Source organism: Panthera uncia, chromosome D1 (genome assembly GCF_023721935.1).
Source record: "Panthera uncia isolate 11264 chromosome D1, Puncia_PCG_1.0, whole genome shotgun sequence".
NCBI lineage: Eukaryota > Metazoa > Chordata > Mammalia > Carnivora > Felidae > Panthera > Panthera uncia.
This window is the reverse complement of record NC_064808.1, coordinates 15,602,508-15,625,312: the sequence shown is the minus strand read 5'-3', so window position 1 is coordinate 15,625,312 and position 22,805 is coordinate 15,602,508. Positions and strand designations below refer to the sequence as shown.

At 55.0% G+C, this 22,805-nt stretch overlaps 1 protein-coding gene across 6 annotated transcripts in view; it reads left to right on the top strand.

Moving 5' to 3' along the window:
* Positions 1-972: 972 nt before the first annotated feature.
* DGKZ (diacylglycerol kinase zeta) overlaps positions 973-22,805 on the top strand; it is a 33,419-nt gene continuing 11,586 nt past the window's right edge. For 3 of the 6 annotated variants that reach the window (XM_049647465.1, XM_049647461.1, XM_049647452.1), the window contains exons 1-3: positions 17,275-21,713; positions 22,057-22,165; positions 22,620-22,715. In XM_049647465.1, the coding sequence (XP_049503422.1) occupies positions 20,977-21,713; positions 22,057-22,165; positions 22,620-22,715 (942 nt within the window). In that variant the 5' untranslated portion in view covers positions 17,275-20,976. Of the gene's footprint in view, positions 1,151-3,147; positions 3,420-17,274; positions 21,714-22,056; positions 22,166-22,619; positions 22,716-22,805 lie in introns of those variants that run through there. The other 3 variants (XM_049647487.1, XM_049647473.1, XM_049647476.1) reach the window with 3 other exon arrangements.

The following is a 22,805-nucleotide window of genomic DNA, read 5'->3' as shown; positions in this document are numbered from 1 at the left end:
TTCCCTGATTTCCTACCTAAGTAGGAGACCAAACTCTTTCCTCATCAAATTCTTTCCCCTTCACTTTGGCTTCTTTTTTCTATATAGCACACCCAACATTATGTCATGTATTATTTGTTTCCTACGTGTCTTCCCCACTAGAATCTAAGCTCTGTGAGGTTAGAAGCCTGTTTCCTTGCTCACTGCTATATGGTCTGATATAGTGCTCGATGCATAGAAGATACTCAATAAATATTCACTGAGTGAATTAATTTGTAAACCCTTTACCTCTTATCTAATCCTCACCAAACTCCATGGCCCAGTTATTACTATTGCCCCCCTTCCATCTCACAGATGAGAACACTGAGGCCCAGAAAAGCTCCGAGATATATATTCATCAGTTTTTCTGTTTCTATCCCACCTTACTCCAGAAAGGATTTAACGTGACTCAGAGAAGTAGCCCTCTCTGATCTGATTCAGTAAATGACAGGAACGGACCATGAGCCCACATCTTCTGACTCTGTTCTGGTTACTTTTCTCACTCCACCGCTGTCCCGTGTACCCACCCCCGGTCTGATGCTGACAGAGGTGTTAAGGAGAGAGAGGTGTGTAGGGGCTAGGCACTGCCCGCCATGTAGCCTCATAGTTGTGATGAAGAGATCTTAGCAGGACCAAATGGTGACGATCCGAGAGGCTGAATGGAGAGGAAGGCCAGACTGAGGTTGAGGTTCGGGTTCCAGCCCAGGCAAGCCAGGCGGCTGAGTGGCAGCCTCTGACTCCGGCTGTCTCCTGGCAGCTGGGCTGGACTTGTCCTCACCTGCCTGCCTCTTGCCCTCCCATGCAGCCTCTCTTCCCAGCCATTCTCCTGCCCCAGTCAGCGGAAGGCGCCTACAAGGCCTGTGGTCCTCTTCTGGGGCAGCCCGCTGGCCTCTCGCAGGCCCCCCCCCCCCCCCAAATCAGGAAGTGCCGAAAGAGGAAGAGAGTCGCCGGGCAGGATGAGCGTACTGGGGGCTGGCCACAGAACCGGGGGAGGCTGCGATGAGGCCACAGCTCTGGGCCCCGCGGAGGCGCTGGGGACAGAAGAAGGGGAACGGCCGGGGGCACTGAGGCAGATGTGGCGCTACCGTTCCTGGGACGTGCCACAGATCCCAGCAGAGGCCCCCCAGACACAGTAGGTACTCGAGGTGGCCCGGGAATGGGCATAGCAATGTCTGGCCCTCTCTGAGTCCTTTATCTGTGGTGGGGGGGGGGGGGGGGCAAAAGTGAGGTTACCCACCCGTTGTCCAGCGGCTCTGCAGAGGCTCAGCAAAGGGCAAAGTGTTCTTGACAGGGTGAGGGGAGTTCTGATGTTTGAATTGCTGGGAGGCAGTGTGGTGGGAGGCTAAGAGTTGAGCGAGCTAGTAACAGGAGGATCTGGGAAGCACAGCCCCCACAGGAATGTGGCGTTGGGTGTTGTAACGCTGTATGCAAACTCCGTGGGGTCTTCAGCTGCCTCCGGTCTGACACTGTCAGAGCTTGGGGTCAGAACCATTGGGAAACATCCTCAGAGGGAACCATACACCCCAGGAGGACAGTGTCAGACCCATTTGGGGATTTCACTGCCCTCCTCCTGGCCACCCTGGCACCTGTGCTGGCTGGAGGGCTGGTACCCACACCTCCCTGGTCACACTTTCTCCGGGCCTACAGGAACCTTGAAGGACACTGGAAGAAGGTTCTGAGCTTCTGGGCACTGGTTGTTTCTCAAAACCACAGGTTTGCCCAGAGCATTGGTTATATGTGGCTGGTTAAGGCTGGAAAATGGGCTGCCAGAACCCCAGAGAAGAGGGTGAAAGTGAAGGTGACACAGGATGTGGCTTTGCAAAAGGAGTGCTAACAGAAACAGCGGGCAACTGATGTGGGCATCGGGGTGACACAGTTTGGGAGGAAGAGGACCGTGATCTCCGGGTTCCTGGCCTCCCCTTGTCAGCCCTGTGGGGACTGTCAGAAGCTGCCCCAGCCGTTGATTCCCAAGCACGTGTGCTGGTTGTGCCACCCCAGTTGACTGCTCTGGTTCCAACTGCTTTCCTCGTCTCTAGAGGGGGACAATCTCTGTTGCCTTTGGGGGTGTGTTTGCAAGGCATATTTCTGGGTGAGTGATGTGTGTATAAGAGGGATGTGGCAACGTGTAACTGTTGTCCTAGGGGGGTATTCGTGAGTAGGAGAAAGATGTGTACGTCCTCTGTGGGTGTGCATGTTGGTGAATGAGAGTGTGGTCCTTGTGTGTATGTGTGTATGAGTGTGTAAGAAGTGTGCAGGTGACTCCTGTAGTGTCAGAGATCTACAGGACCCACTGGGTATTGTGTTGGGAGAACACTGTGTTAGGAGTGTGTGAAAGGGTTGGAAACAACTGTGAATAGCTGAGGAGAGATTAACTTGTATGAGAAACGTGTATGTTCTTTGCTGGTGTGTGCCAGGGTCACGAAGTGACTTTGGTCCTTGGTATATATATCTGAGTGTGAGAGGCTGGGGTGGGAAGTGTTAGCTTAAGTAATGAGTGAGCCTAAGTGTGTGTGAGAGGCGTGTTTGTTCTGTGTATGGGGAGCACTGTGTGACTTGTGTTCCTGGGGGGTGTGATTTGGGAGAGCCAAGGGGGTAAGTGTGGAGACGGTATAAGTGGTTGTGAGTGGGCACAGGGGGTGCAAGAGAGGTGTCTATACCGGTGTGGCTGTGGGAGGGAAGGGGGGGGGGGTGACAGCTGCCCTCGCGAGTGTTCACTTGTGACTATGTAGGTTGTTCGGGGAGGGGCTACGGGGAGGAAAAGATCGTGTGCGTCTGGCTGCGCTCAGCGCGGGCGTGTCAGGCCGGAGGAGATAATGTGGGATCCAGGCGGACCAGCCGGGGGATGGGGAGGCGGGGGGATGGGGAGGCGGGGCCCCCGTGCCCCCGCCCCTTCTTGGCCCCGCCCCCACCGAGGCAGGTTGCGGCGCGGCCGGTGGCCGGCAGAGGGCGCCGCGAGCCGGTGCCGCCGCGCAGCCGAGGGGGCGTGCTCGGCGACGGGCAGGCAGCGGCCCGGCCAGCTATGCGGGGTCCTGCGGCCGCGGCTGGCGGCACTTCCTGGAGCCGCGGCGGCCGCTTCCCGGGCACCTGGGCGTGGGACGCGGGGGCGCGCGGCGCGGGGCGGGCGGAACGAGGGCGCGCCATGGCCGCGGCAGGCGGCGCGGAGCCGGCGTGCTGAGCCCCGGCCGCCCGCCCGGCATGGGCGTCTCCCGCGGGCCCGCCGCCGGCCGGGGCTAGGGCCGGATGGAGCCGCGGGACGGCAGCCCCGAGGCCCGGAGCAGCGACTCGGAGTCGGCCTCCGCCTCGTCCAGCGGCTCCGAGCGCGACGCCGGTCCCGAGCCGGACAAGGCGCCACGGCGCCTCAACAAGCGGCGCTTCCCAGGGCTGCGGCTCTTCGGGCACAGGTGAGCGCGGCGGCGGCGGCGGCGGGGTGGGCACCGCGGTAGCGGGCGGATACCGCTCCTGGCACCGGCAGGCGTCCCTCGGCCGTCTCGGGACTGACACCGAGTGGAGGTCTCCCCCGGGCACCGACGGTACGGGCTGCCTTGGGTTGGCTCCGCGTCGGGGTCATCCCTCAGCGTCCCGGCACTGGCACCGCACGGAGGTCTTTCCCAGGCACCAGCAGCTTAGCGTGCCTCCTCTGTGGTACCGAGGCAGGGTCAGCTTCCAACTTGCCTGCAGGGAGAGAGAAGCACCTAAGCCCCTTGGCACCAGCAGGTAGGGCCCTCGTGGCTGGCCACTCACCCCTTCTTGGCACTGAAGAGAACAGGGCCCCCTCTGAGCCTCCTGGCCACAGTGAGGTGGGGGTCATGCCATCACCCTCCTCCCCTCCGCCCCCCGGCCCTCGGTGGGGCCGTTTGCCTACCATCACTGCATGACATTTGCAGAACATGGCCTCTGTTGATACTGTCACAACACATGGCTGTCCCAGAGCGCTGGTTACTGAGCTAATTGCTCATCACTTTAAGCCTCTCCCTGGGATTGGGGGGTGCCTGGCCACCTGTGTTCTATATTGCTCTTAGTTGGTGGAGAGACCCCAGTCTCTACCTCTGCTAGGCAGTAGGCATCTCTCCCCCTACCCGCTTCCAGCCCTTGCTGGGAAAGGGATGGGGTGGGCTGCAGTCTGGAACGTGCGCTGGCTGTTCAAGACCCAGCCTGCCCCCTCCACCGGCACACCAAATGTCATCAGCAAAGCCTGGGACAGGGCTTTGACCAGGACTCTGGTGAGGAGCTGGGGAGGGGTGTGGAAAGATTGAGTGCAGGCAGCTCATGGCATGTGTACCAGTGTTGGCTTGGAGCCGCTTCCAGCCATGCAGCCCTGGTGTAAGGTGAGGGAAGGTGGTGGGGCCCCATGAGTATCCCACCTGGCTCCCTGGGCTTTTTCTTAACTGACTCCTGCCCTTCTCCAGTGGCTGGGGAACTTGCAGCCAATTAGCTAAGGACCCCAGAGCCAACTCAGGCTGGACTCTGATCCCTTGGAGCCTGCCCAAGGCCTCCCTCTCACTTTTCTTTGGTTGCCCAGGCTTCAAGGCATTCAGCACAACCCCCTCTCTGAGCTTTGCCCTGATCCTTCCCGGGGTAGACTTTACCCACCAATAATGTGGACAGTTTTCTCCTATTGTGCGGGTTGGCGTCCCTGTAATGCTGACCTATGCCCTCTGCCAGCCTTACCCTGGCCAGGGCTCTGTTCCTTGTATCTGTGTCACCAAGCACACCCAGAGATCAGGATTCTCACACTGGCAGATGGAGCTCTGTGGGCTCTTGTGAAGCCACACAGGCTTCAATGTCATATAAAACAGGGCAGGGAGCAAGGCTTCTCGTACCTCTGTTTTGTCACCCACAGCCCTGCAAGATGGAGCAGTTTACACCCAGCTCTGCAGGATGTAGTCTCCAGTTTTCGCAGGCTCCGGAGGGGGAGGGAGGGGCTCCACCAGAGGCTTCCTGTCCCTGCCCACAGGGTACCAAGCGTTGAGCTCTTGTGACCTGTGGCTGTGCCGGTTCTGAAGGGCACAGGTTTGTGCATGTAGAGGTGAACTTCAGGCACATTCAGGAGGAAGAACAAGAAGCAAGAAAATCAACAAATACTTTACATAATTCTCTAACATAAGCAGAACAGGTGTTATTTTTCCATTTTTATAGATGAGGAAAAACACGAGCTTAAGGAGATAAGTAGTTTGCCTAGAGTCACATAGCAAGTAAGAGGCAGAGATAGAGTTGTAACTCTAGTCCAGAACCCTTTCTCTATACCAGGTTCCTGAACAAAACATCACAATGACCTAGGGAGCTTTAGGAAATTCAGATTCCTAGATCTTATCCTTAGCACGCCTGACTCATCAGGTCTGGAGGTTGGGCCTGGGTGTTTTTTAAAGCTTCCCAAGTGTTTCTAACGTGCGACCAAGTTTGAGAACCACAGTATTACATCACTCTGGGGATGGTAAGTGATCTGATAGGCTGCTTAATAAGAAGGAAATCAAACAGCACCTCGGGAAGCATGTAAGGAGTGTCTCTGCATAGTAGCACTGTGCTGGGGGCACTGGGGCATTCAGAAATTAATGTATTTGGAAAACCAAGTAGAGTCAGGGAGAGGGCAGTGGAGGAAAAGACCTCCCTGATAGTCCTGGGAACTCCCGAGAATCAGATGCCCACTGAGGCTGACCCCCACCCCTTGCTTTGATTGGAGGGAGGGGGGCAAACATTGGGAATAGTGCACTTGCCTTGGGCACTGCCCCTTTAATGTTTTTTATTTGGTCCAGCCATGTTCACTGGTTGCCCATCTCGGGTAAAGGTCCCGGTGCCCCAGCTGAAGCCAGCGTCCCCGTCTTTTCCCTAGGCTCCGTGCTCATCCTTAACCAGGCTCTCGTGCTGCTCACTGGGTTTCCGCCCTCTGCATTCACCCTATCCTGTTCCCCTTCCATCCAGTACACACCTTAGAGCTTGGGGCTGAGGGACCTGGTAAGTGAATTGTCAGTGGCTAGAAGGGAGGACCGAGGATAACAGATTGCTGGTGACTGCTAAAGCTGGGTTGGGAATTCTGCATTCGGATCTTGGCTCAGTGGTTGAGTTCTATAATCGGCGCTCTGCTGTGGGCTTGGGAGGGGTAGTGGTGGTATATGGGCCGCGTGTTCATCATTGCTGATCTGGTCAGGTACAACGGTCTCTGAATGACAGCCTCTTTTGCATCTTCCTTAAAGAGGCTTGTCCTTGAAGCCCATCTGAGACCCCTACAACTGGCTTCACCCTCTTGAAACCTGGGGAGCAGTAAGAATCCCTTCTCTTTCAGCGCAGTAAGACAAAAAGCTAGGCCATGATCCTCCCAAGCTCCATCCCACCTTATGGGTCCTTGCTGGGAACCATCAGCCCCTCCTGGAAGAGGAGGTTATAGGCCCTGCCCAAATCCCAGGGCATATGGGTTTTCTTCCCTCTGTTCTTACCCTTCAGATCCTATTGGCCTAAGGGCGGGGGGGGGGGGGGGCGGTCAGAAGTGAGAGGGAAGGTGACTCTGTCTCCTCCTCATGGCCCACCTGGAGAGAGGGCTCACTTACCCTCTGGCTCGGTCCCAGCAGCCTGACCCAAGGCAGGTCACGCAGCTTGTGGATTAACTGGTTTTGCACCCCAGGGGCATCAGAAATTACCTGGCACTTCACACACCTAGACGTAAAGGAGCCTGGGCCTACAGAGCCCCTGGGAGCCTGATCATTGGCTCTGCCAATGTCATTTGTTCCCAGAGGGCAGGAAACGCACCTGTGGAACAAGTTTGAAACAATAGGTCCCATTCAGAGGTGATGCCGCATGGTCCGGAAGTCCAGACTGGTAGAGGGTGCCCATTGGGGTGCCTGAGCTGGAGTTTGGGTTGATTTTGCAGTGGTTGGGGAGGCACATGTTGAGGGATGCCTCATGCAGAGGCGAGAACCCCTGTCTGTGGCACCAGGATATCTGGGAGCAAAGGAACCTCTTTGAGTTGTTTGTCTTAGGCTGATGCTGGGAGTGGCCCAGGTGTCCAGAGGACCAGGTGCAAGCTAGGGTCCCTGGGTTCCTACCAGTTTGAGAAGGGACCCCAGTGGCTGAGCTGTGCATCAGTTCACCCCATTCTGCCCACCCACCATGCAACATTGTGTGCCATTGTGGATCCATCTGAGGTTGGGAACCAGGACAGGACTCTCACAGTCTTCCTCCGCTGCCACACACCCACCAGAGTCTCTCTGGCTTACAGGTCGGGGGAAGGGTTGGGCGACTCTTGTCATTTTGTCTCCTGCCATATTCCCAAAAGGTCAAATCTCAGGATACAGAGCCACCCAGCTGGCAGAACAGGAGAGTGGGTGTCCTCCCAGGCAAGGACAGAGAAAGGACTGAGTGACCCTAGTCAAAGAAAGCCTAAGCCCTGGGCAGCTGGAGGTAGGGGAAAAAGAATCAGACTCTCCTCAGCTTCCTGGAGACCTCTCCAGAATTCACCAGTCATCCCCCAAGCAGAGGAGGAAGTGAGTGGGCATATCGGCCCTGAGGCTTGGCCTGTGCTGGGCTCTAGGTGAAGCAGGGGTTGGGTCCCTATATCCCTACGAAGGCAAGAGAGAATTTTAAGGTCCAGAAGCTGATGGGCAACTTGTCCTTGCAGTATTTCTATAGCGACACAGGGGGGCGACAGCTACCATTGTGGAGAGGGTGGTGGGAGGGGAGATTCTCCTTCCAGCTAGTCCACTTGTACCAAACACCTGCTTTGGGTGGACCTACGGATACCTCCTACTGGCGAGTTACCTGCCACTCTGGCTGCCAGGGCCAAGCCAATCAGAATGAGGCAGAGGGCAGGCTAGGCGGGAGCTTTCACATCACCTGGCCCAACCCCTCCCTCTCCCTAAAGTTTGAGGCCTGGCGATGTGGCCTTGACTGGGCCAGAGTCTCACAGATAGCTAGGGGTTACCTGGGACTCCAACACTGGTCCCCTAACCCCAGGATCATGTCAATTTGTACCACAGCTCAGGACCCCACAGTCTTCCTTGCTTTCTGAGGAATCCTCATCTGGTGCCTTCCAACCTGCCCTCCTCCCTTCCCCCTCTGCCTCTCCTTCTGGAGGCTGCCACTGCCACCTGAGCAGTTCTGTACGTCAGCATGGGAGGCAGTGTAGATGAGAAGAGGGAGCACCTGCCTCTAGGCTCACCAGCTCTCCTCGTTCCTGGGTGAGATTAGTGGGTGCACCTCTGGGTGCTACCAAGCACTCATTTCTTGCTCCCTAGGACTGCTTCCTCAGTTTCCTTTGTGGAGCCCCTGATACCCTTAGGTATCAGAACTGCCTCCATAGTTCTCAACATGGGGCCCGCCTGGCATTCTAGTCACAGGTGTGAGCCTTGGAAGGCAGTTCTGAATGGGAAGAGTGGACAGAGCAGTGACCAGATGCCCTTGAGGAGCAGTCTGTCATTATCGATCTTTGTTTTTTGCCCCCTTCCTCAGTTGAGACACCAGGGAGTTGGTTAGGTGATGGAGAGCAGGCTTGAGTGAGGTCCAGGGCTCCGTGGCTGAGGGAGAAGAGGGGGAAGCTGAGGACAGGAGCACTCCCACCCTCCCCTACCCTCCCCTGCATCCAGGTGAGTGATGCACCAACTCATCTTCAGCAGAGTTAACAGACGCCCGAAGCCTGTAAATCTATCCGGTTCGTGTAATCCTTGCAACACTCGTGTGGTTGGCTTTATTCCCATTTTACAGATCAGAAACAAAGGCTCAGAGAGGTCAGAGGCCTGGCCCGGTATCACACAGCTCCCGCTGGGTCTTTTCACAACATAGGCCACCCTACCTACTAGCACTCTTTTCTTCTGTTTTATTTTCCCATCTCCAAACTGGTAGAGCCTATAAAGGGGTTTGAGCGCTCTGTGAGATTAAGAGATTTTTGTCTGGTATGGGAGTGGAGTGAGACCCATGAGATGTTCTTCTCCTAGACCCCAAGGGAGAACTGCCACCAGGACCCTAGCTTCAAGGCTGGGTGGGAGGACCCTTGGTAATGGGACTATGGGAGTATGAGGGAGAACGGGTTGTAAAAGCAGATTGTCATGTGCTTCCTGGCTGGGTGTGGAGTGGAGGGGCAAGTCTGTGATCTTTTATCTTGCTTTCAAAATGCAGGTTGCAGAAGGCTCGAGACATTTTCAAAGGAACCCTTGATATTGCCCTGAGGTCACTGGGTGGCCTGTGGCCTGTGGCCTGGGGAGAGGTGCTAGGGAAGAGAGCACAGTGCGCTGGGTCTCATTTGTACTCAGCATCTCACGGTGAGAGGTCTGAAGAGAGAAGGGCCCCAGAGCCCTCTCCCTCCCTTTCAGAGACCTCCTCCCCCTTGCGCCTGGCACAGTGCCAGTCCAGAGCTCCCACGTAGAGGCCTCTCCCCTGCCAGGGCTGAGCCCGATCACAGCACATGCCAAAATAGCTGTCTGGGAGCCTGGGCCTGCACCACCCACGCCCCGGCATCAGCATCTCGCGGGTTAACAGCTTGCCTGGCTCTCCGCCCCCCCTTCCCCAGCTTGCTGACATTTTACTAAGGCGGGGGTGGTTGTGAAAGGGAGCAAGCTGGTTCCTGCTCCCCAGCCCACACAGACACCCCACTGACACAACCTGCCACCCGCTCACCCTCCTCTGGAAGACATCCTCTGGGGGGAGACCTTCCGGCCCCACAGACATGGGGTTCCTACCATGAGACAGTGAAAAGGACACAGCTGGGGTTCCATGCCACTGTTGAGACCCATACATGGAAGACCCAGGGTGACCTGAGAGAGCTGTCTTTTTTTTAGAAATTATTTTAAAACTCGGGGCACCCAGAGGGCTCAGTCGGTTAAGCATCTGAGTCTTGATTTTGGCTCAGGTTACAATCTCATGGTTCGTGGGTTCGAGCCCCGTGTCAGGCTCTGTGCTGGCAGTGTGGAGCCTGCTTGGGGTTCTCTGTCTCCTCTCTCTCTCTGCCCCTCCCCTGCTCACTCTTTCTCTCCCCCAAAAATAGATAAACATGAAAAAAAATTATTCTAGGGGCACCTGGGTGGCTCAGTTGGTTAAGTGTCTGACTTTGGCTGAGGTCATGATCTCCCAGTTCATGGGTTTGAGCCCCACATTGGGCTCTGTGCTGACAGCTCAGCCCAGAGCCTGCTTTGGATTCTGTGTCTCCCTCTCTGTATGCCCCTCCTCTGCTCACACTCTGTCTCTTTCTCTCTCTCAAAATTAAATAAACATTAAAAAATTTTTTTTAATTTATTCTATTAAGAAATTATTTTAAAATCTTTTAAAAAGTACAAATTATTTTACAATTAGAAAAGGGGCACCTGGGTGGCTCAGTCAGTTAAGCATCTGACTCTTGGTTTCAGCTCGGGTCATGATCTCATGGTCGTGAGTTCAAGCCCTGCATTGGGCTCAGTGCTGTCAGTGAGCAGCCTACTTGGGATATTCATTCTCTCTTTCTCTCTCTCTCCCTCCTTCCCTCCATCCCCCCTCTCTCTCCCCCCTCTCCCCCTCTCCCCTTCTCCCCCTCCCTCCCTCTCTCTCTCTCACTCTCTCTCTCTCTCTCTCAAAATAAATTTTTAAAAAAGTACACAGAATAGCATAGCACCTACCACTTAGTTCGGTGAAATCTTATCACTGTGCCATGTTTACTTTAGACAGAGATGGGAGCCCCATGTCTCCCTCCTCAGAGGAAACCACAATCCTGATTTTTTTTTGATGTTTGTATTCTCGTGTCTTTTAAACATTTTTCCTGCATAGGCATTTATCCACAGCAACATATAGTACTGTTTTGTGTAGTTTTGCACTTGATTTAAATGGTATGCTGTACATATTCTGAATTTAGGTTTTTCTCTCCAGGTTGTTTTGGAGATTTAACCATTTTGAAACATGAGCTCTGATGAACCCATTTTGATTCCTATATACTATTCCTTTTTGTAACTGTATGGCAAGCTGTTTGCCCGGTACCCTCCTGATGGACATTTAGGTTGTTGGCAGTATTTTTGCCATTGCAAGCAATCCTTCAGAGACTATTCGAGTACACAGCTCCTTGTGTGTTCAGTCTACCAGCGTGTGGTTACAGAGTGGTGTTATCTTCCACTTAGATAGTGGTTGCCAAGTTATGCCCCAAAGTGGTTGTCTTAATTTTTAGGCCTCTGGAGTTATTTCCTTTCTTTAAAGTTTTGGTCAACTGAAAAACTGGTTACAATGAACAAGCTTTCAAGCTCCCATGAGGAAGGCAAGGTGCATTTTATCCCCATTTATCAGATGAGGAAATTGAGGCTCAGACACGGTAAGAGACTTGACTTGAGGTCCTCTAGCTGGTCACATGCAGAACCCCTCTGGACCTTTGAGTCTATAAACCCTCGCAAAAGTTCTGTCTCCTGCAACCTCTCAAAGAGATTTTAGACACAGTATCTGCCTCAAAGGCAGGAAAAAACCCCTCTGTGTGGTGCATGGAAGCAGGGCAGGGGGCGAGGGGGTGCTGGGGCTGACAGCTGATTCTGAGATCTTCTAGGGGGCGGAGGAGGGAGCAACACAGACAGAAAGCTCAGAGAGGGAGTTAAATTTTGAATGAGGGATAAGGCATAATGCTGCTCTGGCAGATGGGGAATGGGGACCTGCTACAGATATAGGAGAAGGCAACAAGATGGACCAGTCACGAGGGAAGAAGGACTTGGGGGCCAGCGGGGAGACTGGGAGACATATCAGCAATCCCATCTGGGATCAGTTTCAGTGTGTGCCTCTAAGACACAAAAGCTCAGCCCAAACCAGCAACTCCCCCACCCAGTGCTGGCAAGAAGGCCTCAGGAGGTGGCCAGCCTCTGGGTCGCTGTGCCTGAAACCCTTTGCTCTCAGTTTAATCCATGAGACTGAGCCTGGACCATTCACTTTTTCCTCCATTCACTCATCAAACCACGTCCTGCACTTCTAGACCCTGGGGATGCAATTATGAGCAGTTCATAGTCCCAGGAGCTCACAGTTTGGGGGGTGAGGGGGAAACAGATTTGCAGACTAGCGCTGATGGCCGAGAATAACTGAGAGAGGGCCTGAGCGTGGGAGCTGCTAACCCCCCGGGAGAGGGGGCTGGGAGGAACTTTCCACCAGAGCCCATGTCTGAGCCAACTCTGAAAAGACAAGAGGAAAAAGATGAGAAAGGTCACTAAGCAGAAGAGGGGAGTGGTATTCCAGATAGACTGCTGGGTGCCAAATGCACAGCCACAAAGAGACCTACTAGACGTAGAGAGAGGGATTTCAAGAATGGCCCTAGAGCAGAGTCCGAGTTGGAATCCCAGCTCTGCCACTTACTAGCAGCAGCCTGTTTGACCACAGGCAAGTTATCTCATCTCTTTGTGCCTCAGTTTCCTCACCTGTAAAAAGGAGATAATAATACTGTTCATTTTTATGAAGTTCAATGGGTTTATATTTGTAAAATGCTTAGAACGGTACCTGGCACAGAATGAGTTATGTATCTGTCAAATAAAATGTAAAAAGTACAGGAGAGATGGGAGAGGAGGCTGAGAAGCCATTTGAGTGCCAGGCCCAGGGCTTGCATTTTGCCCAGCTGAGAGTGGACGGCCAATCAGGAGCAAGTGGACACTCTAGAATGAGCTGTGGTACCTGTGGGAGGACGGCTTGAGGGGGGTGGCCCTCCCGGAATGGATCAGTCATTGATTCCATAGACGTTTCTCCAGAGCTTGCCAGGAGCCCGACCCTGAGACAGGACTTGGGACGTGAAAGAGAGACTGAGGAGCTTTAGCGAGGAGCTCGGAGCTAGAGCCCGAGCCCAGCTCCCAAGCACCTGAGTCATTCCTCTCCCCTCCTTGCCCACCTCCCTCATGTTGGCCAGTCCTGCTGTCCAGGTTTCGTAAGCAAAGCCATGGAGAGCATGGAGTGGGCAGTGGTGCCTAGCCCAGAAAGGGGCCTCGGCTGTCGCTCTTTAGGTCCCCCGGAGGAAGGGAAGGTAGCTGCTGAAAAAAGGCTGTTGCCATCCCGTTGCGCCCAACAAAGAGAAGTGGCCTGGGCCAGCCCGGGCCTTGTGGTCAGGCCTTGGGTGCGGTACCCGAGGCAGAGGAAGCCCTTCTCTTCCCTTATGGCTCTCACCCCTCCCCCACGGAATTCCCTTTTCCTTCCTCCTAAGCTGATCAGGGGTAAACACTGGACTCCCGGCCAGGCACTGTGCTGGGCATGCCCAGATGCACTAGACCTGGCCCCTGGCCCCCACGAACTTGTGGCCTGGTGGGTGAGAGGAACGAGACATGTGGATTTGAAAGAATTAGGGCTTCCAGGTCCAGTGGCAGCAAAGCCAAATAAGAAGTGTGAAGTTACCAGTGGGAGTAATGAATTCTTGGCTGGGGCAGCTGTGAGCAGGTGGGATTTTGATATAAGGTGGGAAGGGGCCAGCATTCCGGGCAGAAGCTCACAGCAGTGAGCTCGGGCACAGCCAGACTGGGGCACACAGAATATAGGTTGGCTTGGTTAGAGCCCAAGGGTTTGTGTCAGGGCGTAGGAGGCTGAGTTAGTGCCATACAGCAGAAGCCACATTTGCTAGGCCTGAGGATTTGGAATTCATTCTGAACCAGTGGTTCCCACAGTATGGTCCTGGGGACGCCCTAAACCCTTCCAGAGGATTGGTGAGGTCAAAACTGTTTGCATAATAATACTTTCAGAGCCGCTCTGGTTCATGCCTTTTTCACCCCGTTGATGTTTGTACTGATGGTGCAAAAGCAATGGCAGCGTAAAGTGGCTGGAACTTTGGTACAAACCAAGGCACGGCCCGGACGTGAACTGGAAGCCATTGTATTCTTCACACTCACAACAACAGCAACAAATGCAGTAGGAAGTATTTATTTTATAACACCCAGATCCTTCGGTATACATCTTTAAATATTCCGTGTGAAGAAATGTGAAGTGTACGTTAAGGCACTTTTGCTGCGAACTGGACTACGATGGTTGTCTGGAAAAGCTGTTTTGCGGGGCACCTGGGTGGCTCAGTCGGTTAAGCGTCCGACTTCAGCTCAGGTCACGATCTCGCGGTCCGTGAGTTATAGCCCCACGTCGGGCTCTGGGCTGATGGCTCAGAGCCTGGAGCCTGCTTCGGATTCTGTGTCTCCCTCTCTCTCTGCCCCTCCCCGTTCGTGCTCTGTCTCTCTCTGTCTCAAAAATAAATAAAAACGTTAAAAAAATTTAAAAAAAAAAAAGCTGTTTTGCTGCTGAGTTGCGAGCTGTACTAGTTACAGTTTTTAAGAAACACCATTATAAGGGCATCTGGGTGGTTCAGGCCGTTAAGTGTCCAACTCTTGCTTTTGGCTCAGGTCATGATCTCACGGTTTGTTAAGTTCGAGACCCGCATGCAGCAGGCTCCATGCTGGCCGACAGCACGGAGCCTGCTTGGGATTCTCTCTCTCCCTCTGTCTGCCCTTCCCCTGCTCGTGCTCCCTCTCTTCCTCTTTACTTGACACCTGACCAAAAAACTCTTCAGACTTGGGTATTTGACAGACATTTTCTCAAAAATGAATGTAGTGAGCTTGTCACTTCAAAAACATTATCAGGATCTGTTGCTAATGATAAAATTTGAGCCTTTGGAAAGCAAAAATTAGAAATCTTGTATCCACTGTCTAGAGCCCGACAGCTTCCTAGGACTTTACTGATGAGACCAGTAGTGATGTTAGCAAGTGTGATTTCTTGATTTTGTATAAGGAAACATGTCAAAATTTGGAACGTCTGCATAACTCAGTAAAATATATTTTCCAATGCTTCCTGTTACAAAATTCAAAATGCAAGATAGACCGGTGAAAAGTTCATTGATAGGGTTTCAGATTCCAATAGCCACTAACCTTTAAGAAACTACCACCTGTCATATTTTGATATAGTAGCAAAGAACATCCATAATTGCCTGAAAAGGCTATTAAAATACTCTTCCCTTTCTAACTGCATGTCAGTGTGAGGCAGAATTTTCTTCATATACTCAACCAAAACAACATACCATGACAGATTGACTGCAGAGGCAGATATGAGAATCCAGCTGTCTTCTGTTAAACCAGAAATTAAAGAGATTAGCAGAAATTAAAACAGTGCCCCTCTTCTAGCTTTTCCTTTTTTTTTTTTTTTTTAATAAAAATATGTTGGGGTGGCTTAGTGGCTCAGTCAGTTAGGTGTCCATCTTCGCCTCAGGTCATGATCTCCCAGTTCGTGAGTTCGAGCCCCACGTCGGGCTCTGTGCTGATAGCTTAGAGCTTGGAGCCTGCTTTGGATTCTGTGTCTCCCTCTCTCTCTGCCTCTCCCCCACTTGTACTCTGTCTCTCTCTCAAAAATAAATAAAATATTAAAAGAAATTAAAAGTATGTTATTTATGTTAACATTACAATGGGTTTATTGTTTTTAGATGAGTTAATATTTTTTAAATTTCTCAGTTTTAATTTCTAATATTGGTAAGTAGTAATAGTTCTAACCCCCATAAACCAAACCTTTTGGGGATCTTCAGTAATTTTTAAGAGTGTAAAGGGGTCCCGGGGCCAGGGAGTTTGAGAGCTGCCACTCTAGACCCTAGAGAAGCCAGGAGTGTAAGCTGGGAGGGGGGTGGCATTCTGGCCAGAATGGGTGTGACGTGGGCTGACCTCTCCTGGACACACGCCAGGGCAGTTCTGCCAGGCCCCCTCAGCAGGGCTGGGAGATGCAGGATTGAGAGTCCCAGCTCAGCCACTTCTGAGCTTGGGTAGTCACAGGCCTCCAGGAACCTCAGGTGCCCTGTTGGTTTAGCTGGGACAGTAATGCTGCCTATGCAGGAGAATTATAAACCCTCTGCCTGAAAGTGCCTGTGAGAAAGTGCTTTGTAAGTTGTCAAAGACTCAACAGATATTTGTTTTTGTGGTTATTTTGACTGGAGCCAGTGATTAGCTGTCTTTCCCCAGACCCCAGAACACCTGTCCAGGGAGTATGAGAGGACATTAGGTGTCCTCCTTTCCTTCCCAAAGGAAACCTACCCTCCCCCCCACTTCTGTCTTCCCAGATCTTCTCCAGGAGTCAAGGCAGGCGCTGTGTGTGCTCTACCGAGTGCCAGGTGGAGAGGAGGCTACTGGGCTATTGCTCAGCCTGGCTCTGGGGACTTTGGGAAGAGAAGCCAGGAGGCAGGACTGGTGCGTGTGTGCCTGCCCGCCCACAGGCCGCCTGCTTGCTGCAGGGCCTGGAGCGGCCGCTGGGAGAGGAAGTGCAGTTGGTTACCAATCGGGTTATTTTCATAACGGCTGTCTCAGGCTACAGGGGGAGGGTGACGAGGGGGAGGGGGCAGAGGAGCAGCCACAGCGGCTTGCTCTCCAAACTAGGACTTGCTCAGCCAGAGGCCAGCAGCCTGGAGCTGGAGCCAGAGCCTGGACTCGCCTGCCTACAGGGACCCCAGGCCCCACCCGCTCACCCACCACCCGCCTGCCACCCTGCCTTCCAGATCAGGTCAAAGGGGACTGCCCCCAACCCTTGCCTTCTGCTTCCTCCTTCCTGTATCTGTCTGGGTGGGTCTGGGGAGGAGCAGATCAGGGTCGGCCCTGGCACCACCATTCCTGGATGAGACTCTGAAGCTGATGGAAAAGGGAAGGGAAGGAAAAGGGTAGGCTGGGCTCCTGCCGCCACCAGACCCTGGTGAAGTAAACATTACTGGCCTGCTGGCCTCCTTTACCGTGCAACCCTGGCCCACCTGCTCCCTGCTGCGCGTTTGTTTTGTTTTGTTTTGTTTTGTTTTGTTTTGAGCGGGCTCCTCTTAGCAAGTAAGGACCTTGGGAGAGCTGAGACCCTCCCTTACCGGCCCCCAGCTGTCTCCAGCTCCTTCCCTCTGACCATCCGGGCTGTGAGAGCAGAGCAGCCAGAGGTGGCTTCTGACCACTAGCCCCCTGGGAGGCGGCCTCCAGGTCCTTGCCCTGCAGCTACTTGGAAGTGGGGCCACCGAGCACCATTCTGAGCCTTCCCTGAGGAAAGGGGCACGTGGAGCCCTGCTCACAGCTGGGGGTGGGAACCCTGGCTGAATCCCATGGGGTGTCCTGTGTGAGCACCTCTAGGAACCAGGCCTGGTTGCTACCAGGGGCAGAGGGCATTTCTTCCAGCATGAGCAGTTACCCAGGTGGCTCTGGCTGCCGGGCTCTGTTCTTCATGAAGCGGGTGGTGGCCACCCTGGGTTCTCCTGCTTCCCTTTCTGGGTTCCCACTCCCGCCATGGGCAGAGACAAACTCCGGGAGATGGCATGATCTGCATGCCCTGCGTCTGCTGTGGGTGTAGGCCCTGCCATGCCCCTACTCTGCCAGGTATGTCAGGTGCTTTACACCATCGTCTCTTCAGAATCTGCCTTATGCCAGCCTTCTGAACCAGTTGGTATCATCCCCATTTTACAGATGAGAAAATTGAGGATCAGAAAGTTTAGTTGATCCACCCGGGAAAGCAATGGCAGACGCGGGATTCCCAAGCCCTTGGGCTTTTCCACTGGAAACTAACTAGCACAAGGTGTGAGATGGTCTGGGCTGAGAGGCCAGGAGTCCGGTTCTTTCTAGCCAGTAGCCAGTGAAGCTGGGACGCTCATGCCTGCTCACCCCCTGGCAGCTGCCCACAGCCACACTCGCTGCTATTCGTCAAGGGCACAAGGCCAGATGCCACCATGAGTGTCTCTCCTGTAGCATCCTTTGTCCTCCCTAGGCTCTCAACAGCCAGCTGGAGGTTCGTGGAGCCCTTGAGTCCTTTCCCATCCCACCCCTTTGGGTGTGACAAGCTCCGCTCAGGCTCCCCACCAGAAAGCTGAGGGGCAGCCATTTTGCTCTGCTGTGGGCTTCTTCCAGTGACCTTTACACGTACTGTGTGGTATGTAGAAGATGACAGAGCATGAGGTGAGAAGACACTGCCGCTCAGAGCTGAGCTGTGGGGAAAGGCGGGGACAGGCCTGAGGCCAGGCCGAGCTTCTGACTGGACCAGGAGAAACCTCAGCAGAGATAGGAAGTCAAGAGTCAAGCTACTGCTGACCAGAGGACAGAGGTTTCTATGGAGACCACAGGAGCAGGAAGCACGGGCCCTGCAGGGAGGGGGCTTTGGGAACATAGAGGCATGGGTGGTTTGCAGGACAACTTGTCATAAAATGTCAGTTCGGCCAGCCTCGTAGCCTCCTCAGACAGACAAGGAAACTGAGGCCCGTGTGGGGACAGCTTTGCACGTGGTCACAGAACACTGGCCTGGCTCGCCTCGCCTGTCTTGCTCCTCGCTTGCAGTGACCGCACCACCAGGCAGCTGATGAGACTCCCGGACAGTTGAACTTGGGGCTGCCCGGAAGTGTGTGGGCTGGAACATGTCGAGAGGCAACCTCTGCCTCCTGGCCCCTCTTGTCAGTGTGGGTCTGGGGCAGCAGGCAGGGCCCAGACCTCCTCACTACCCGCAGAGTGCCTGGAACACCTCCCCCTACTGACTGCGGCCTTTTGTTTTCTGGGTGACACTAGCATCAGGCGGTGTGTCCGGGTGACTAATCTCCTCCAGGCTGGGCAGCTGTCACAGGGCAGCCTGACCAGACGGGCGGGGAAAGCTGACACCCTGGGGGAGTGCTGGCAAGCCAGTGCCCAGGCAGCAGTGGGCAGCTGGGCCTTCAGGCTTCTCTTCCCGGGTGCAGAGCAGACCCGAGTCAGGCAGACCTGGGTTCAAGTCCTAGTTCTACTCCTGACCAGCCTGGGGCCTTTGTTGCTCTTATTAGGGCTCCCTTCCCTACCCCGTCTCACTTTAGTCCCAGCCTCGTGGCCCAAAAGGAAAGACGCTGCTCTCCACTACGGCTCTGGGATATGGGCTTTGCCTTCAGGTAGACTTGGGTTCCATCATTGGCCCCCCGTTGACTGGCTGTAGACTTTGGGCAGGTTACCGCCTTGTGCCTCAGTTTCCCATCAGGAACACGGCATGATGCCGTACCTGTCCTTTCATGTTGCCGTTGTTTATAAAATGATACGTGTGTTTGTAAAGGGCTTAGCAGAGTGCCTAGCGCACGGTGGGTACTCAGTAAATGTTAGCTGTGTTGATGCTGATTTTAGTAGGAAGCCAAGAGCTCTCTGTCCACTCCCGTTCTCCTGCCCTCAGAGCTTAACTCCTGCCCTTCTCCCTGTCACCTGCAGAGGCTGGGGGCTGGAGCAGGCAGAGACCAAGAGCCAGGCAGTCTCAAACATTGCTTCACCAGGCAGGCTGCCTCAGCTGCTCACTGATCACAGGAGCTCGGACATCTTGGCCCCATCTGCCTCTCCCCTAATATCTGCCCCCATCCAGGGCTTCAGGCTTGCTGCACTCACAGGATGGTAGCAAATTAAAGAGTGGGTGTGTGGGTGGTGGGAGGAATGGGCAGTAGACATGCGGCCCGGTCCTCCACCTGTCATCTACCGTCATTTGTCCAAGGCTGTCACCCACCACGTGTGACTTCTGCTGGGCCCTCAGCAGGCAGATGTCCCATGGCTGTGACTCAGACCTCTCTGTGGCTACCAGGGCCCAGGAGGTCACCTGATGGCGGGGCACAGGCATCCCTGGGCATTCTGGAGGCATCCCCCGTGCCCCAGCTTACCAGGAAGAGCTGAGGATGTAGAAATGCCAGTAGCCGGTGAAGAAGGGGCAGCCGGGAGTAGGTGAGCTGGTGAGGGAAGCTGGGCACATGTTCAGAACAGGTCAAGGAAGGATGGTTTGAGTGAGGATGGGCCCCATGGGTTCTGCCTCCTGCAGGAGGGAGCTCTGGGGCCGAGAGTTGGAGCTTCTAGTATTGGCTCCTAGGTCAAGGTGCAGTTCACAGCCTCCCTTGAGAGCAGGGCTGGAAGGGTTTTCAGACAGCACCTGTCACCTGGTACTTTCCCACACTGGGAGGTCCATACTAGGCCTTTCCAGAAGGGTAACACAGAGCAGTCTAGTACCAATAAAGTTCTTTTAGCCCCCCAGAGACAGAGATGCACACCCAGAACCCACCCAGAAGGCTTTTCTCTTGGCTCAGGCCTCTCTTTGCTCCCCATACAAAGTCCCCCTGGGTGAGGACTGGAGTGGCTTTCCCCCTGTGCAGCCCCCTTCCAGTTCTGAGGGCCTTGTTCCCCAGGGCCCTTATGATCCCTAAATCAGATCCTCTCCATTTCTAGTTCCACTCTGAGCCTGACCCCATGACTTGGGGCTGAGAGTCTGGAGGTCTTATCTAGACTGGGTTTCTTTCCTTTCCTTTCCTTTTTTTTCTTTTTTTTTTTTGTTAATGTTTGTTTATTTAGAGAGAGTGCAAAGGTGAGCGCGAGTGGGGGAGGGGCGGAGAGAAAGGGAAAGAGAAAATCCCAAGTAGGCTCCTCACGGCCAGTACTGCAATGTGGGGCTCGATCCCGTGAACTATGAGATCACGACCTGAGCTGAAATCAAGAGTTGGATGCCCAACCAACTGAGCCACCCAGATGCCCCATGGGTTTCTTTTCAGAGCGCCTCATTTTATTACCATAGCTTAGTTTGTGCTGTGTCCTAGGAGGGGACACCGAAAGCTAAAACCTGCCCTGAGTTGGTAGCCAAACAAAGGCCCAGTGAGAGGAAAAGACGAGGCTTATCCTTTGTTCCTCAGTCCATAGAGGCTGACTGCAAACTGGAACCCAGGACTGCAGACTTCCAGCTCCCATTTTTTCTTTTCCATCAGCCTCAGGCGAGGGAGGCAGAGGCCAGGGCTTTGTGGATTATGGTGCCTGGACAGGGGAGCCACATGGGTAGCTGGAAGCCCCTTGTACCCATTATTGCGGGAGCAGCATAGGGTATAACTGGGGAGAGCGCCAGTGCTTCCAACAGTGGTAAACGTGGGCTCCCTTGAGGATTCTGTGCTACCTTCAAACACCCCGTTTATGGGGGTCAGAGGCCACGGATCCTTCCGCTTCCTCCCTGTGTCCCTTCTCTGCTCAGAGGGCTGAGGCTGTGACTGGGCTCCCAGGCACAGGATGGGCCGCGGCCTGACCGAGCTCCTGATGCTCCCGATCTCTGCCCAACAGCCATCCACCTGCCCCTGCCATGGAGACCTTCTTTAGGAGACACTTCCAGAGGAAGGCGCCAGGCCCTGGGGAGGGGCAGCGGCGGCCCGGCTGCGTGGGGCTGCCCACAGGCAAGGTCCGACGCCGCTCCCCTGCCGGGCAGGCCTCCTCCTCGCTGCTCCAGCGGCGCCGCTCCAGCGCGCAGCTCCACGGCTGCCTCCTGAGCTGTGGGGTGGGGACCCGGGGCACCAGCCGCCGGCGCTCCAGCACCGTGCCCCCTGCCTGCAACCCCCGCTTCCTCGTGGATGAGGTGCCCGCCCCACAGCCTGCTGCTGTTGGGGCGCAGCTTCTGGGCACGCCTCTGCTGTTGGCTGGGCTTATGGGCACGAATGAGGAGGAGGAGGCAGCTCGGGAGGAAGACGTGACAGCTGCACCGTTGAGTGCCACCCAGCCAGGCACCAGGAGACCAGGCCCCTCCTCACACCGGGGCACCCTGCTGCCTGTGCCTCGCTACCTGCGCCGTCGCCGCCGTGCCTCCTCCCACCTGCTCCCCGCCGACGCGGTGTACGACCGTGCCCTCTGGGGCCTGCACGGTTACTACCGGCGCCTCAGCCAGCAGTGGCCCCCAGGCCAACACCCTGGCTCTGGGGGTCGAAGAGCCTCAGGCACCACAGCTGGCCCTGTGATGCCTGCTCGTGTGCGCCCGCTGTCCCGCAGGCGTCAGGTAGCCCTACGGCGCAAGTCAGCGGGACCCCAGACCTGGAGTGCCCTGCTTGCGTAGGTATAGCTGCGGCCGGCAGGGCGAGTGTGTGGCCCCCAAGGGGACTGGCCTGGAGGAAGGACCTTGAGGACTGTGCCTGGCCTGAGGGCACCCCGCTTGGGAATGGCCCTGGATAGTGCCTGGAAGCCAGCGCGCTCCCCAAGGGCTGTGAGGAGGGCTGAGTCTCCTGCAGGGAACCTCTCAGGGTCTTAGGTTGTCCTGGGGCATCTACCCTCCTCATTGCGGTCCCTGTCCTGGCCAAGGGTTAAAGTCACAGTGAGGGCAGAGATCCCAGGTAAGGGGAGAAGGAAGCAGAGTCACCAGATGCTCAGCTGGCCTCAGCGATCTCCTTTCCTGTAGGAAAGCCATCACCAAGTCGGGCCTCCAGCACCTGGCACCCCCTCCTCCCGCTCCCGGGGCCCTGTGCAGCGAGCCAGAGCGGCAGATCCGGAGCACTGTGGACTGGAGCGTGAGTGGCGGGGTGCTAGGAGGGAGGGACAGGTGGATGGGCTTGGAGCCACAGCAGCAGTTAGAGATGGAAGGAGGTGCTGGGGGCAGCTGTGAGAGGAGCCCATGGGCCTTCGGGTCAGGGCAGACCTCCTAGGGTATCCACATTTGAGCCAAGCCCTCAAGAGTAGGGACAGTGGGAGGGGCACCTAGCTGGTTCAGTTGGAGGAACTTGCGACTCTTGATCTTGGAGTTGTAAGTTCAAGCCCCACGCTGGGTGTAAAGATTACTTAAAAAAAATTTTTTTTTTAATCTTAAAAGAGTAGGGACATTGTGGAAACAGGATGGAGCAAAGTAGATTGTGGTGGCTGGAGCAGGTTTGTCTTGGGAGAGAGGAGGGCTGGTGGGGCAGCACAGGGACTGACTGGAGGGCTGGGTAGCAGGTTCGCGCTGAGCACGCTTGTCTCGCGGTCTAGGAGTCCGCGACCTATGGGGAGCACATCTGGTTCGAGACCAACGTGTCAGGGGACTTCTGCTATGTTGGGGAGCAGTACTGTGTAGCCAAGATGCTGGTGAGTGAGCTCTCTGCGGCATGCTGCCCCCTGCTGGTAGAGTGGGTCTAGAAGCCTGTAGACAGACCTCTGCTGGCCTTCTTGGGAAGG